The sequence below is a fragment of the Columba livia genome, unplaced genomic scaffold (genome assembly GCF_036013475.1).
Source record: "Columba livia isolate bColLiv1 breed racing homer unplaced genomic scaffold, bColLiv1.pat.W.v2 Scaffold_101, whole genome shotgun sequence".
NCBI lineage: Eukaryota > Metazoa > Chordata > Aves > Columbiformes > Columbidae > Columba > Columba livia.
This window is the reverse complement of record NW_027043006.1, coordinates 31,397-48,118: the sequence shown is the minus strand read 5'-3', so window position 1 is coordinate 48,118 and position 16,722 is coordinate 31,397. Positions and strand designations below refer to the sequence as shown.

The 16,722-nt window shown below is 64.3% G+C and overlaps 1 protein-coding gene across 1 annotated transcript; it reads right to left on the bottom strand.

Annotated features, from left to right (window-relative positions):
* Positions 1-6,946: 6,946 nt before the first annotated feature.
* Positions 6,947-16,239, bottom strand: LOC102087611 (acrosin). Its single transcript, XM_065047673.1, has 5 exons — positions 15,065-16,239; positions 13,298-13,501; positions 11,216-11,481; positions 9,763-9,908; positions 6,947-7,337 (listed from the first exon to the last, which is right to left on the bottom strand). The coding sequence occupies exons 1-5, from the start codon at positions 15,160-15,162 to the stop codon at positions 6,996-6,998; spliced, it is 1,056 nt and encodes a 351-aa protein (XP_064903745.1). The 5' UTR covers positions 15,163-16,239; the 3' UTR covers positions 6,947-6,995.
* Positions 16,240-16,722: the final 483 nt, after the last annotated feature.

The window sequence follows — 16,722 nt, the reverse complement described above, 5'->3', positions numbered from 1 at the left end:
AGTGGAAACGGCGCCGAGCCCGCTCCGGATTGTTCCCCATAGAGCCCGGGGGGGCTGGGCGGGGGGCTCCATGGCGTGGCCGTGGGGCGGGGGGCAGCCCCTTCCCTTCCCCGAACTCCTGGGTCCCTCCCGAACTCCTGGGTCCCTCCCGAACTCCTGGGTCCCCCACTATGACCCCTTCCCCGAACTCCTGGGTCCCTCCCGAACTCCTGGGTCCCTCCCGAACTCCTGGGTCCCTCACTATAATCCCTTCCCCAAACTCCTGGGTCCCTCCCGACCTCCTGGGTCCCCCACTATAATCCCTTCCCCCAACTCCTGGATCCCCTCTCCTGAACTCCTGGGTCCCTTGGGGCACTCCTGGGTCCCTCCTGAACTCCTGGGTCCCCCACTATAGTCCCTTATCCGAACTCCTGGGTCCCCCACTATATTTCCTTCCCCGAACTCCTGGGTCCCTCCCGAACTCCTGGGTCCTCCACTATATTCCCTTCCCTGAACTCCTGGGTCCCTTGGGGCACTCCTGGGTCCCTCCCGAACTCCTGGGTCCTCCACTATAATCCCTTCCCTGAACTCCTGGGTCCCTCCCGAACTCCTGGGTCCCCCGCTATAATCCCTTCCCCGAACTCCTGGGTCCCTCCCGAACTCCTGGGTCCCCCACTCTAATCCCTTCCCCAAACTCCTGGGTCCCTCCCGAACTCCTGGGTCCCCCACTCTAATCCCTTCCCCAAACTCCTGGGTCCCTCCCGAACTCCTGGGTCCCCCACTATAATCCCTTTCCCGAACTCCTGGGTCCCTCCCGAACTCCTGGGTCCTTCACTATAATCCCCTCTCCTGACCTCCCGGGTCCCTTGGGGCACTCCTGGGTCCCTCCCAAACTCCTGGGTCCCCCACTATAATCCCTACCCCGAACTCCTGGGTCCCTCCCGAACTCCTGGGTCCCCCACTATAATCCCTTCCCCGAACTCCTGGGTCCCTCCAAACTCCTGGGTCCCCCACTATAATCCCTTCCCCGAACTCCTGGGTCCCTCCCGAACTCCTGGGTCCCTCCCAGACTCCTGGGTCCTCCACTATATTCCCTTCCCCGAACTCCTGGGTCCCTCCCGAACTCCTGGGTCCCTCCCAGACTCCTGGGTCCCCCACTATAATCCCTTCCCCGAACTCCTGGGTCCCCCACTATAATCCCCTCTCCCGAACTCCTGGGTCCCTTGCGGCACTCCTGGGTCCCCCAATATAATCCGTTCCCCGGACTCCTGGGTCCCTCCCGAACTCCTGGGTCCCCCACTATAATCCCTTCCCCGGACTCCTGGGTCCCTCCCGACCTCCTGGGTCCCCCACTATATTCCCTTCCCCGAACTCCTGGGTCCCTCCCGAACTCCTGGGTCCTCCACTATAATCCCTTCCCCGGACTCCTGGGTCCCTCCCGAACTCCTGGGTCCCCCACTATAATCCCTTCCCCGAACTCCTGGGTCCCTCCTGAACTCCTGGGTCCCCCACTATAATCCCTTCCCCGAACTCCTGGGTCCCTCCCGAACTCCTGGGTCCCCCACTATAATCCCCTCTCCCGAACTCCAGGCTCCCTTGGGGCACTCCTGGGTCCCTCCCAATCCCCCAAGCACAACGAGGCCAATGCGAGCACAACCCCGTTTATTCCGAGCGCTCATTAACAGCACCATTAATTGGGCAGCACCCCCCCCCATCCCCACCCGGATCCCGCACTCCGGCTCCGCTCCGCACTCCGGCTCCGCTCATTCCCCGTCGCCCCCCCGCCCCTGCAGCAGCTCCTGGAGCCCCCGCAGCAGCTCCAGCACCTTCCGCAGTGGAAACGGCGCCGAGCCCGCTCCGGATTGTTCCCCATAGAGCCCGGGGGGGCTGGCCGGGGGTTCCGTGGCGTGGCCGTGGGGCGGGGGGCAGCCCCTTCCCTTCCCCGAACTCCTGGGTCCCTCCCGAACTCCTGGGTCCCTCCCGAACTCCTGGGTCCCTCCCGAACTCCTGGGTCCCCCACTATAATCCCTTCCCCGAACTCCTGGGTCCCTCCCGACCTCCTGAGTCCCCCACTATAATCCCTTCCCCGAACTCCTGGGTCCCTCCCGAACTCCTGAGTCCCCCACTATAATCCCTTCCCCGGACTCCTGGGTCCCTCCCGGACTCCTGGGTCCCTCCCGAACTCCTGGGTCCTCCACTATATTCCCTTCCCTGAACTCCTGGCTCCCTTGGGGCACTCCTGGGTCCCTCCCGAACTCCTGGGTCCCCCACTGCAATCCCTTCCCCGAACTCCTGGGTCCCTCCCGAACTCCTGGGTCCCCCACTATAATCCCTTCCCCGAACTCCTGGGTCCCTTGGGGCACTCCTGGGTCCCTCCCGAACTCCTGGGTCCCCCACTATAATCCCTTCCCCGAACTCCTGGGTCCCTCCCGAACTCCTGGGTCCCTCCCAGACTCCTGGGTCCTCCACTGTAATCCCTTCCCCGAACTCCTGGGTCCCTCCCGAACTCCTGGGTCCCTCCCGAACTCCTGGGTCCCCCACTATAATCCCTTCCCCGAACTCCTGGGTCCCTCCCGAACTCCTGGGTCCCCCACTATATTCCCTTCCCCGAACTCCTGGGTCCCTCCCGAACTCCTGGGTCCCCCACTATAATCCCCTCTCCCGAACTCCAGGCTCCCTTGGGGCACTCCTGGGTCCCTCCCAATCCCCCAAGCACAACGAGGCCAATGCGAGCACAACCCCGTTTATTCCGAGCGCTCATTAACAGCACCATTAATTGGGCAGCACCCCCCCCCATCCCCACCCGGATCCCGCACTCCGGCTCCGCTCCGCACTCCGGCTCCGCTCATTCCCCGTCGCCCCCCCGCCCCTGCAGCAGCTCCTGGAGCCCCCGCAGCAGCTCCAGCACCTTCCGCAGTGGAAACGGCGCCGAGCCCGCTCCGGATTGTTCCCCATAGAGCCCGGGGGGGCTGGGCGGGGGTTCCGGGGCGTGGCCGTGGGGCGGGGGGCAGCCCCTTCCCTTCCCGAACTCCTGGGTCCCTCCCGAACTCCTGGGTCCCTCCCGAACTCCTGGGTCCTCCACTATAATCCCTTCCCCGAACTCCTGGGTCCCTCCCGGACTCCTGGGTCCCTCCCGAACTCCTGGGTCCCCCACTATAATCGCTTCCCCGAACTCCTGGGTCCCTCCCGAACTCCTGGGTCCCTCCCGACCTCCTGGGTCCCCCACTATAATCGCTTCCCCGAACTCCTGGGTCCCTCCCGAACTCCTGGGTCCCCCACTACAATCCCTTCCCTGAACTCCTGGGTCCCCCACTACAATCATTTCCCCGAACTCCTGGGTCCCTCCCGAACTCCTGGGTCCCCCACTATAATCCCGTCCCCGAACTCCTGGGTCCCTCCCGAACTCCTGGGTCACTCACTATAATCCCTTCCCCGAACTCCTGGGTCCCTCCCGAACTCCTGGGTCCCTCCCGAACTCCTGGGTCCCCCACTATAATCCCTTCCCCGAACTCCTGGGTCCCTCCCGAACTCCTGGGTCCCTCCCGACCTCCTGGGTCCCCCACTATAATCGCTTCCCCGAACTCCTGGGTCCCTCCCGAACTCCTGGGTCCCCCACTACAATCCCTTCCCTGAACTCCTGGGTCCCCCACTACAATCATTTCCCCGAACTCCTGGGTCCCTCCCGAACTCCTGGGTCCCCCACTATAATCCCGTCCCCGAACTCCTGGGTCCCTCCCGAACTCCTGGGTCACTCACTATAATCCCTTCCCCGAACTCCTGGGTCCCTCCCGAACTCCTGGGTCCCTCCCGAACTCCTGGGTCCCCCACTATAATCCCTTCCCCGAACTCCTGGGTCCCTCCCGAACTCCTGGGTCCCCCACTATAATCCCTTCCCCGAACTCCTGGGTCCCTCCCGACCTCCTGGGTCCCCCACTATAATCCCTTCCCCGAACTCCTGGGTCCCTCCCGAACTCCTGGGTCCCCCACTATAGTCCCTTCCCCGGACTCCTGGGTCCCTCCCGAACTCCTGGGTCCCCCACTATAATCCCTTCCCCGAACTCCTGGGTCCCTCCCGAACTCCTGGGTCCCCCACTATAATCCCTTCCCCGAACTCCTGGGTCCCTCCCGAACTCCTGGGTCCCTCCCGAACTCCTGGGTCCCCCACTATAATCCCTTCCCCGAACTCCTGGGTCCCTCCCGAACTCCTGGGTCCCTCCTGAACTCCTGGGTCCCCCACTACAATCCCTTCCCCGAACTCCTGGGTCCCTCCCGAACTCCTGGGTCCCCCACTATAATCCCTTCCCCGAACTCCTGGGTCCCCCACTATAATCCCTTTCCCAAACTCCTGGGTCCCCTGGGGCACTCCTGGGTCCCCCACTATAATCCCCTCTCCCGAACTCCTGGCTCCCTTGGGGCACTCCTGGGTCCCTCCCGAACTCCTGGGTGCCCCACTATAATCCCCTCTCCCGAAGTCCTGGGTCCCTTGGGGCACTCCTGGGTCCCTCCCGAACTCCTGGGTCCCCCACTATAATCCCTTTCCCGAACTCCTGGGTCCCTCCCGAACTCCTGGGTCCCGCACTATAATCCCTTCCCCGAACTCCTGGGTCCCTTGCGGCACTCCTGGGTCCCTCCCGAACTCCTGGGTCCCCCACTATAATCCCTTCCCCGAACTCCTGGGTCCCTCCCGACCTCCTGGGTCCCCCACTATAATCCCTTCCCCGGACTCCTGGGTCCCTCCCGAACTCCTGGGTCCCCCACTATAATCCCTACTCCGAACTCCTGGGTCCCTCCCGAACTCCTGGGTCCTCCACTATAATCCCCTCTCCTGAACTCCCGGGTCCCTTGGGGCACTCCTGGGTCCCTCCCGAACTCCTGGGTCCCCCACTATAATCCCTTCCCCGGACTCCTGGGTCCCTCCCGAACTCCTGGGTCCCCCACTATAATCCCTTCCCCGAACTCCTGGGTCCCTCCCGACCGCCTGGGTCCCCCACTATAATCCCTTCCCCGAACTCCTGGGTCCCTCCCGACCGCCTGGGTTCCCCACTATAATCCCTTCCCCGAACTCCTGGGTCCCCCACTATAATCCCTTCCCCGAACTCCTGGGTCCCTCCCGACCTACTGGGTCCCCCACTACAATCCCTTCCCCGAACTCCTGGGTCCCCCACTATAATCCCTTCCCCGAACTCCTGCGTCCCTTGGGGCACTCCTGGGTCCCCCACTATAATCCGTTCCCCGAACTCCTGGGTCCCTTGGGGCACTCCTGGGTCCCCCACTATAATCCCTTCCCCGAACTCCTGGGTCCCTCCCGAACTCCTGGGTCCCCCACTATAATCCCTTCCCCGGACTCCTGGGTCCCTCCCGAACTCCTGGGTCCTCCACTATATTCCCTTCCCTGAACTCCTGGCTCCCTTGGGGCACTCCTGGGTCCCTCCCGAACTCCTGGGTCCCCCACTATAATCCCTTCCCCGAACTCCTGGGTCCCCCACTATAATCCCTTCCCCGAACTCCTGGGTCCCTCCCGAACTCCTGGGTCCCTCCCGACCTCCTGGGTCCTCCACTATAATCCCTTCCCCGAACTCCTGGGTCCCTCCCGAACTCCTGGGTCCCCCACTATAATCCCTTCCCCGAACTCCTGGGTCCCCCACTATAATCCCTTCCCCGAACTCCTGGGTCCCTCCCGAACTCCTGGGTCCCTCCCGAACTCCTGGGTCCCTCCGAACTCCTGGGTCCCCCACTATATTCCCTTCCCCGAACTCCTGGGTCCCTCCCGAACTCCTGGGTCCCCCACTATAATCCCTTCCCCGAACTCCTGGGTCCCTCCCGAACTCCTGGGTCCCCCACTATAATCCCTTCCCCGAACTCCTGGGTCCCTCCCGACCGCCTGGGTCCCCCACTATAATCCCTTCCCCGAACTCCTGGGTCCCTCCCGAACTCTTGGGTCCCTCACTATAATCCCTTCCCCGAACTCCTGGGTCCCTTGGGGCACTCCTGGGTCCCTCCCAGACTCCTGGGTCCTCCACTGTATTCCCTTCCCCGAACTCCTGGGTCCCCCACTATATTCCCTTCCCCGAACTCCTGGGTCCCTCCCGAACTCCTGGGTCCCCCACTATAATCCCTTCCCCGAACTCCTGGGTCCCTCCCGAACTCCTGGGTCCCTCCCGAACTCCTGGGTCCCTCCGAACTCCTGGGTCCCCCACTATAATCCCTTCCCCGAACTCCTGGGTCCCTCCTGAACTCCTGGGTCCCTCCCGAACTCCTGGGTCCCCCACTATAATCCCTTCCCCGAACTCCTGGGTCCCTCCCGAACTCCTGGGTCCCCCACTACAATCCCTTCCCCGAACTCCTGGGTCCCTCCCGAACTCCTGGGTCCCCCACTGTAATCCCTTCCCCGAACTCCTGGGTCCCTCCCGAACTCCTGGGTCCTCCACTATAATCCCTTCCCCGAACTCCTGGGTCCCTCCCAAACTCCTGGGTTCCCCACTATAATCCCTTCCCCGAACTCCTGGGTCCCTCCCGAACTCCTGGGTCCTCCACTGTAATCCCTTCCCCGAACTCCTGAGTCCCTCCCGAACTCCTGGGTCCCTCCCGCACTCCTGGGTCCCCCACTATAGTCCCTTCCCCGGACTCCTGGGTCCCTCCCGAACTCCTGAGTCCCCCACTATAATCCCTTCCCCGAACTCCTGGGTCCCTCCCGAACTCCTGGGTCCCCCACTATATTCCCTTCCCCGAACTCCTGGGTCCCTCCCGAACTCCTGGGTCCCTCCCAGACTCCTGGGTCCTCCACTGTAATCCCTTCCCCGAACTCCTGGGTCCCCCACTATAATCCCCTCTCCCGAACTCCTGGCTCCCTTGGGGCACTCCTGGGTCCCTCCCAATCCCCCAAGCACAACGAGGCCAATGCGAGCACAACCCCGTTTATTCCGAGCGCTCATTAACAGCACCATTAATTGGGCAGCACCCCCCCCCATCCCCACCCGGATCCCGCACTCCGGCTCCGCTCCGCACTCCGGCTCCGCTCATTCCCCGTCGCCCCCCCGCCCCTGCAGCAGCTCCTGGAGCCCCCGCAGCAGCTCCAGCACCTTCCGCAGTGGAAACGGCGCCGAGCCCGCTCCGGATTGTTCCCCATAGAGCCCGGGGGGGCTGGGCGGGGGGCTCCATGGCGTGACCGTGGGGTGGGGGGCGGCTGCGCGGGGGGGCAGCCCCATGTGCCGCAGGATCCAGTGGTAGAAGTGCTGGGTCGCTGTGTAGATGCCGGGTCGCCTGGCCCTGGCGCAGCCCCGCCCCCAGCTCGTCACCCCCACCAGCCAATAGTAGGAGCCGTGGGGGGATTGGCACACCAGGGGGCCGCCGCTGTCACCCTGGGGAGGGGGAGAGGGTTGGGGGAGCGCTCCCGGACTCCTGGGTCCCTTGCCTGAAGTCCTAGGGATCTTGGGGCACTCCTGGGTCCCTCCCGGCCTCCTGGGTCCTTCCCGACCTACTGGGTCCCTCCTGACCTCCTGGGTCCCTCCTGACCTCCTGGGTCACTTGGGGCACTCCTGGGTCCCTCCCGACCTCCTGGGTCACTTGGGGCACTCCTGGGTCCCTCCCGACCTCCTGGGTCCCTCCTGACCTCCTGGGTCACTTGGGGCACACCTGGGTCCCTCCCGACCTCCTGGGGCCCTTGGGGCACTCCTGGGTCCCTCCCGACCTCCTGGGTCACTTGGGGCACTCCTGGGTCCCTCCTGACCTCCTGGGTCCCTCCTGACCTCCTGGGTCACTTGGGGCACTCCTGGGTCCCTCCCGACCTCCTGGGTCCCTCCCGACCTCCTGGGTCCCTCCTGACCTCCTGGGTCACTTGGGGCACTCCTGGGTCCCTCCCGACCTCCTGGATCACTTGGGGCACTCCTGGGTCCCTCCCGACCTCCTGGGTCCCTCCCGACCTCCTGGGTCACTTGGGGCACACCTGGGTCCCTCCCGAACTCCTTGGGCCCTTGTGGCACTCCTGGGTCCCCTCTCCCGCACTCCTGGGTCCCTCACCTGAACTTCTGGGTCCCTTCTCCCCTTGCTACCCCATCCAGCGCTGCGCCCCCTACCTGTCACTCCTGATTCTCCATCCCTAAGCTCCTGGGTCCCTTGGGGCACTCCTGGGTCCCCTCTCCCGCACTCCTGGGTCCCCTCTCCCGCACTCCTGGGTCCCCTCTCCCGAACTCCTGGGTCCCTCTCCCGCACTCCTGGGTCCCTCCCGCACTCCTGGGTCCCTCATCTGAACTTCTGGGTCCCTTCTCCCCTTGCTACCCCATCCAGCGCTGCGCCCCCTACCTGTCACTCCTGAGTCCCTGTCCCTGAGCTCCTGGCTCCCTTGGGGCACTCCTGGCTCCCTTGGGGCACTCCTGGGTCCCCTCTCCCAAACTCCTGGGTCCCTCACCTGAACTCCTGGGTCCCTCACCTGAACTACTGGCTCCCTTGGGGCACTCCTGGGTCCCCCCTCCCGAACTCCTGGGTCCCCTTTCCCCTTGCTACCCCATCCAGCGCTGCGCCCCCTACCTGTCACTCCTGATTCTCCATCCCTAAGCTCCTGGCTCCCTTGGGGCACTCCTGGGTCCCCTCTCCCGAACTCCTGGGTCCCCTCTCCCGAACTCCTGGGTCCCCTCTCCCGAACTCCTGGGTCCCTCCTGAACTCCTGGGTCCCTTCTCCCCTTGCTACCCCATCCAGTGCTGCACCCCCTACCTGTCACTCCTGATTCTCCATCCCTAAGCTCCTGGCTCCCTTGGGGCACTCCTGGCTCCCTTGGGGCACTCCTGGGTCCCCTCTCCCGCACTCCTGGGTCCCCTCTCCCGCACTCCTGGGTCCCCTCTCCCGAACTCCTGGGTCCCCTCTCCCGAACTCCTGGGTCCCTCACCTGAACTCCTGGGTCCCTCCTGAACTCTTGGGTCCCTTCTCCCCTTGCTACCCCATCCAGCGCTGCACCCCCTACCTGTCACTCCTGAGTCCCTATCCCTGAGCTCCTGGCTCCCTTGGGGCACTCCTGGCTCCCTTGGGGCACTCCTGGGTCCCCTGACCCAAACTCCTGGGTCCCTCACCTGAACTCCTGGCTCCCTTGGGGCACTCCTGGCTCCCTTGGGGCACTCCTGGGTCCCCTCTCCCGAACTCCTGGGTCCCTCACCTGAACTCCTGGGTCCCTTCTCCCCTTGCTAGCCCATCCACCGCTGCGCCCCCTACCTGTCACTCCTGAGTCCCTGTCCCTGAGCTCCTGGCTCCCTTGGGGCACTCCTGGGTCCCCTCTCCCGAACTCCTGGGTCCCTCACCTGAACTCCTGGGTCCCTTGGGGCACTCCTGGCTCCCTTGGGGCACTCCCGGGTCCCCTCTCCCGAACTCCTGGGTCCCTCCTGAACTCCTGGGTCCCCTTTCCCCTTGCTACCCCATCCAGTGCTGCGCCCCCTACCTGTCACTCCTGATTCTCCATCCCTAAGCTCCTGGCTCCCTTGGGGCACTCCTGGGTCCCCTCTCCCGCACTCCTGGGTCCCCTCTCCCGCACTCCTGGGTCCCCTCTCCCGAACTCCTGGGTCCCTCACCTGAACTCCTGGGTCCCTCCTGAACTCCTGGGTCCCTTCTCCCCTTGCTACCCCATCCAGCGCTGCGCCCCCTACCTGTCACTCCTGAGTCCCTGTCCCTGAGCTCCTGGCTCCCTTGGGGCACTCCTGGGTCCCCTCTCCCGAACTCCTGGGTCCCTCACCTGAACTCCTGGCTCCCTTGGGGCACTCCTGGGTCCCCTGTCCCCACCCCCCATGGGCAGCGCCCCCTACCTGGCAGGTGTCGATGCCCCCCTGCGGGTATCCGGCGCACAGGTTGTGGGGGTGCACGGCCCCCCGGTACCACATGGTGCTGTTGCAGAGCTGCACGTCGATCAGCTGCACCTGCGCCTCCTGCAGCACGGCCGTGGACCCCGACGCTGCCGCGCACACGGGGGGCTCCCGTGAGGGACCCAGGAGTGCCCCGAGGGACTCAGGGGTGCCCCGAGGGAGCCAGGAGGTTGGGAGGGACCCAGGAGTTCAGGTAAGGGACCCAGGAGTGCCCCAAGGGAGCCAGGAGGTCAGGTAAGGGACCCAGGAGGTCGGGTAAGGGACCCAGGAGTGCCCCAAGGGACCCAGGAGTTCAGGAGAGGGACCCAGGAGGTGGGGTAAGGGACCCAGGAGTGCCCCGAGGGAGCCACGAAGTCGGGTAAGGGACCCAGGAGTGCCCCGAGGGACCCAGGAGTTCGGGTAAGGGACCCAGGAGTTCAGGTAAGGGAGCCAGGAGTGCCCCAAGGGAGCCAGAAGGTCAGGAGAGGGACCCAGGAGGTCGGGTAAGGGACCCAGGAGTGCCCCAAGGGAGCCAGGAGTTCGGGAGGGACGCAGGAGTTCAGGTGAGGGACCCAGGAGTTCAGGTGAGGGACCCAGGAGTTCGGGTAAGGGACCCAGGAGGTCGGGTAAGGGACCCAGGAGTTTGGGTAAGGGACCCAGGAGTTTGGGTAAGGGACCCAGGAGTTTGGGTAAGGGACCCAGGAGTGCCCCAAGGGACCCAGGAGTTCGGGTAAGGGACCCAGGAGTTCAGGTAAGGGACCCAGGAGTGCCCCAAGGGAGCCAGGAGGTCGGGTAAGGGACCCAGGAGTGCCCCGAGGGACCCGGGGTGCCCCGAGGGAGCCAGGAGGTCGGGAGGGACCCAGGAGTTCAGGTAAGGGAGCCAGGAGTGCCCCAAGGGACCCAGGAGTTCGGGTAAGGGACCCAGGAGTTCAGGTAAGGGACCCAGGAGTGCCCCAAGGGAGCCAGGAGTTCGGGAGGGACCCAGGAGTTCAGGTGAGGGACCCAGGAGTTCAGGTGAGGGACCCAGGAGGTTGGGTAAGGGACCCAGGAGTTCGGGTAAGGGACCCAGGAGTGCCCCAAGGGAGCCAGGAGTTCAGGTGAGGGACCCAGAAGTTCGGGTAAGGGAGCCAGGAGGTCAGGAGGGACCCAGGAGTGCCCCAAGGGACCCGGGAGTTCAGGTAAGGAACCCAGGAGTTCGGGAGAAGGGACCCAGGAGTTCTGAGGGACCCAGGAGGTCGGAGGGACCCAGAAGTGCCCCAAAGCACCCAGGAGTCTGGGACGGACCCAGGAGTACCCCAAGGAACCCAGGAGCTCAGGATGGACCCAGGAGTGCCCCAAGGAACCCAGGAGCTCAGGATGGACCCAGGAGTGCCCCAAGGGACCCCGGAGTTCAGGTAAAGCGCAGGGGGCACCTCACCTCTAGCCTCGGTGGCCCCCCAACCGCTGACGTAGCAGGGCCCGAGCTCGGCCACCCTGAGCCCCGGAACGGCCACGCAGGCCAGCTGTACGTAGTAGTCGCAGCGCACGGGCTGGTCGAGCTCCAGCAGGGCGATGTCGTTGCGCTGCGACACGTTGTCGTAGCGCTCGTGGACCAGCAGGCGTCTCACCAGCCGCACTTGGGCCTGGTAGCCCAGGTGGACCAAGTGGGTGGCCCCCAGAACCACGCGCCACGTCGGGATGTCCCTGGGGATGGGGACAACAGGACCTCGTAAGACACCACAGTGGGATGAGTGGTCTCCCATCCAAGAGCTGACCGGGGCCGACCCTGCTTAGCTTCCCAGATCACATTAGACTGGGTGCTCTCAGGGTGCTATGTCTGTATCTATAAGGTCTCCCATCCAAGCGCTGACCGGGGCCGACCCTGCTTAGCTTCCCAGACCAGGGTGCTATGTCTGTCTATATAAGGTCTCCCATCCAAGTGCTGACCGGGGCCGACCCTGCTTAGCTTCCCAGACCAGGGTGCTATGTCTGTATATATAAGGTCTCCCATCCAAGCTCTGACCGGGGCCGACCCTGCTTAGCTTCCCAGACCAGGGTGCTATGTCTGTATATATAAGGTCTCCCATCCAAGCACTGACCGGGGCCGACCCTGCTTAGCTTCCCAGATCACATTAGACTGGGTGCTCTCAGGGTGCTATGTCTCTATATATAAGGTCTCCCATCCAAGCGCTGACCATAGCGGACCCTGCTTAGCTTCCCAGACCAGGGTGCTATGTCTGTATATATAAGGTCTCCCATCCAAGCGCTGACCGGGGCCGACCCTGCTTAGCTTCCCAGACCAGGGTGCTATGGCTGTATATATAAGGTCTCCCATCCAAGCACTGACCGGGGCCGACCCTGCTTAGCTTCCCAGACCAGGGTGCTATGTCTGTATATATAAGGTCTCCCATCCAAGTGCTGACCGGGGTGGACCCTGCTTAGCTTCCCAGATCACATTAGACTGGGTGCTCTCAGGGTGCTATGTCTGTATATACAAGGTCTCCCATCCAAGAGCTGACCGGGGCCGACCCTGCTTAGCTTCCCAGACCAGGGTGCTATGTCTGTATATATAAGGTCTCCCATCCAAGCACTGACCATAGCCGACCCTTCTTAGCTTCCCAGACCAGGGTGCTATGTCTGTATATATAAGGTCTCCCATCCAAGTGCTGACCGGGGCCGACCCTGCTTAGCTTCCCAGACCAGGGTGCTATGTCTGTATCTATAAGGTCTCCCATCCAAGTGCTGACCATAGCGGACCCTGCTTAGCTTCCCAGACCAGGGTGCTATGCCTGTATATATAAGGTCTCCCATCCAAGTGCTGACCGGGGCCGACCCTGCTTAGCTTCCCAGACCAGGGTGCTATGCCTGTGTATATAAGGTCTCCCATCCAAGCACTGACCATAGCGGACCCTGCTTAGCTTCCCAGACCAGGGTGCTATGTCTGTATATATATAAGGTCTCCCATCCAAGCGCTGACCGGGGCCGACCCTGCTTAGCTTCCCAGATCACATTAGACTGGGTGCTCTCAGGGTGCTATGTCTGTATATATATAAGGTCTCCCATCCAAGAGCTGACCGGGGCCGACCCTGCTTAGCTTCCCAGACCAGGGTGCTATGTCTGTATCTATAAGGTCTCCCATCCAAGCGCTGACCGGGGCCGACCCTGCTTAGCTTCCCAGATCACATTAGACTGGGTGCTCTCAGGGTGCTATGTCTGTATATATAAGGTCTCCCATCCAAGAGCTGACCGGGGCCGACCCTGCTTAGCTTCCCATACCAGGGTGCTATGCCTGTATATATAAGGTCTCCCATCCAAGTGCTGACCGGGGCTGACCCTGCTTAGCTTCCCAGACCAGGGTGCTATGTCTGTATATATAAGGTCTCCCATCCAAGAGCTGACCGGGGCCGACCCTGCTTAGCTTCCCAGACCAGGGTGCTATGGCTGTATATATAAGGTCTCCCATCCAAGTGCTGACCGGGGCCGACCCTGCTTAGCTCCCCACCCCAGCCGAGCCCCCTACCTGGGGTCCACTTTCACGAAGCAATGGGCGGCCGTGAGCACCCATTGGGCGCTGATGAGCGACCCCCCGCACACGTGCCCGGTGCCTTCGCTCCACGGGTCCTGGATGCTGGCGATCCAAGGCCACGCCCCCTGTTGGGCGGGGCTACCGCCCACCACACGTGACCAGCCGTAGTACGACGCCAGGGGGCGCTGCCCGCAGGTTCTGCGAGGGGGAGATTGTTAACGGCACCGGGGTCCCGAACTCCTGGGTCCCTCCCGAACTCCTGGGTCCCTCCTGAACTCTTGGGTCCCTTGGGGTACTCCTGGGTCCCTCCCGCACTCCTGGGTCCCTCCCGCACTCCTGGGTCCCTCCCGCACTCCTGGGTCCCTCCCGAACTCCTGGGTCCCTCCCGAACTCTTGGGTCCCTTGGGGTACTCCTGGGTCCCTCCCGCACTCTTGGGTCCCTTGGAGTACTCTTGGGTCCCTTGGGGTACTCCTGGGTCCCTCCCGCACTCCTGGGTCCCTCCCGCACTCCTGGGTCCCTCCCGAACTCCTGGGTCCCTCCTGAACTCCTGGGTCCCTTGGGGTACTCCTGGGTCCCTCCCGCACTCATGGGTCCCTCCCGCACTTCTTGTTTCCTTCTGAACTCCTGGGTCCCTTGGGGCACTCCTGGGTCCCTCCCACACTCTTAGGTCCCTTGGAGTACTCTTGGGTCCATTGGGGTACTCCTGGGTCCCTCCCGCACTCCTGGGTCCCTCCCGCACTCCTGGGTCCCTCCCGCACTCATGGGTCCCTCCCGCACTTCTTGCTTCCTTCTGAACTCCTGGGTCCCTTGGGGCACTCCTGGGTCCCTTGGGGTACTCCTGGGTCCCTCCCACACTCCTGGGTCCCTCTGGCACTCCTGGGTCCCTTGGGGTACTCTTGGGTCCCTTGGGGTACTCCTGGGTCCCTCCCAATCTCCTAGGTCCCTCCTTAACTCCTGGGTCCCTTTCCCCAACTCCTGGGTCCCTCCAGAACTCCTGGGTCCCTCCTTCACTACTGTGTCCCTTGGGGCACTCCTGGGTCCCTCCTGAACTCCTGTGTCCCTTGGGGCACTCCCGGATCCCCTCTCCCGAACTCCTGGGTCCCTCCTGAACTCCTGGGTCCCTTGGGGTACTCCTGGGTCCCTCCCACACTCCTGGGTCCCTCCTGAACTCTTGGGTCCCTTGGGGTACTCCTGGGTCCCCTCTCCCAAACTCCTGTGTCCCTTGGGGCACTCCTGGGTCCCCTCTCCCGAACTCCTGGGTCCCTCTCCCCAACTCCCAGGTCCCTTGGGGCACTCCTGGGTCCCTCCCCAACTCCCGGGTCCCTCGGGGCACTCCTGGGTCCCCTCTCCAGAACTCCTGGGTCCCTCTCCCCAACTCCTGTGTCCCTTGGGGCACTCCTGGGTCCCTCTCCCCAACTCCTGCGTCCCTCGGGGCACTCCTGGGTCCCTCCCGAACACCCGGGTCCCTCGGGGCACTCCTGGGTCCCTCTCCCCAACTCCCAGGTCCCTTGGGGCACTCCTGGGTCCCTCTCCCCAACTCCCAGGTCCCTTGGGGCACTCCTGGGTCCCCTCTCCCGAACTCCTGGGTCCCCTCTCCCGAACTCCTGGGTCCCTCTCCCCAACTCCTGTGTCCCTTGGGGCACTCCTGGGTCCCCTCTCCCGAACTCCTGGGTCCCTCTCCCCAACTCCTGCGTCCCTCGGGGCACTCCTGGGTCCCTCCCGAACCCCCGGGTCCCTTGGGGCACTCCTGGGTCCCTCACCCGCAGCCGTCCCAGGAGCCACGGGCGGGCCGGCAGGCGCCCAGCAGCACGAGCAGCAGCAGCACCCGCTTCATGGCACCCAGCACCGGCGCACCCATCCGCTCCAGCACCCGCACCAGCACCAGCACCCTTGGGTGCTCCCGGTTCCGCACCCGAGCTCACAGACAATGGGGTTCCGGGCGCTGGACCAAGGGGGTGCTGGGGGGGGGGGGGGACACGGGGGGTTCCATTGTGGGAATGGGGGGGGGGGACACCCCAATAGGATCAATGGAGGGGTGGGAGGGAGCTCAAGGGTCTGGCCCGAACGCCTGGGTCCCTTTCCCGAACTCCTGGGTCCCTTTCCCCAACGCCTGGGTCCCTTTCCCGAACTCCTGGGTCCCTTTCCCCAACGCCTGGGTCCCTTTCCCGAACTCCTGGGTCCCCTTGAACTCCTGGGTCCCTTTCCCGAACTCCTGGGTCCCTTTCCCGAACTCCTGGGTCCCTTTCCTGAACTCCTGGGTCCCTCTCCCGAACTCCTGGGTCCCTCCTGAACCCCTCGGTCCCCTCTCCCGAACTCCTGGGTCCCCTTGAACTCCTGGGTCCCCTCTCCCGAACTCCTGGGTCCCCTCTCCCGAACTCCTGGGTCCCCTCTCCCGAACTCCTGGGTCCCTCCTGAACTCCCAGGTCCTCTCTCCAGAACTCCTGGGTCCCTCCTGAACTCCTGGGTCCCTTTCCCAAACTCTTCAGTCCCCTCTCCTGAACTCCTGGGTCCCTTGGGGGACTCCCGGGTCCCCTCTCCCAAACTCCTGGGTCCCTTTCCCCAACGCCTGGGTCCCTCTCCCGAACTCCTGGGTCCCTTTCCTGAACTCCTGGGTCCCCTTGAACTCCTGGGTCCCTTTCCCGAACTCTTCAGTTCCCTCTCCCGAACTCCTGGGTCCCTTTCCTGAACTCCTGGGTCCCTCCTGAACTCCTGGGTCCCTTTCCCGAACTCCTGGGTCCCCTCTCCCGAACTCCGGGGTCCCTTGGGGCACTACCAGGTCCCCTCTCCCGAACTCCTGGGTCCCTCTCCCGAACTCCTGGGTCCCTCTCCCGAACTCCCGGGTCCCCTCTCCAGAACTCCTGGGTCCCTTTCCTGAACTCCTGGGTCCCTCCCGAACTCCTGGGTCCCTCTCCCGAACTCCTGGGTCCCCTTGAACTCCTGGGTCCCCTCTCCCGAACTCCTGGGTCCCTTTCCCAAACTCCAGGGTCCCCTCTCCCGAACCCCTGGGTCCCCTCTCCCGAACTCCTGGGTCCCTCCTGAACTCCTGGGTCCCTTGGGGCACTCCCAGGTCCCCTCTCCCGAACTCCTGGGTCCCTCCCGAACTCCTGGGTCCGCTCTCCAGAACTCCTGGGTCCCTTTCCCAAACTCCTGGGTCCCTTGGGGCACTCCTGGGTCCCCTCTCCCGAACTCCTGGGTCCCCTCTCCCAAACTCCTGGGTCCCCTCTCCCGAACTCCTGGGTCCCTCCCGAACTCCTGGGTCCCTTGGGGCACTCCCGGGTCCCCTCTCCCGAACTCCTGGGTCCCTCCTGAACTCCTGGGTCCCTTGGGGCACTCCCGGGTCCCCTCTCCAGAACTCCTGGGTCCCTCTCCCGAACTCCTGGGTCCCTCCTGAACTCCTGGGTCCTTTGGGGCACTCCCG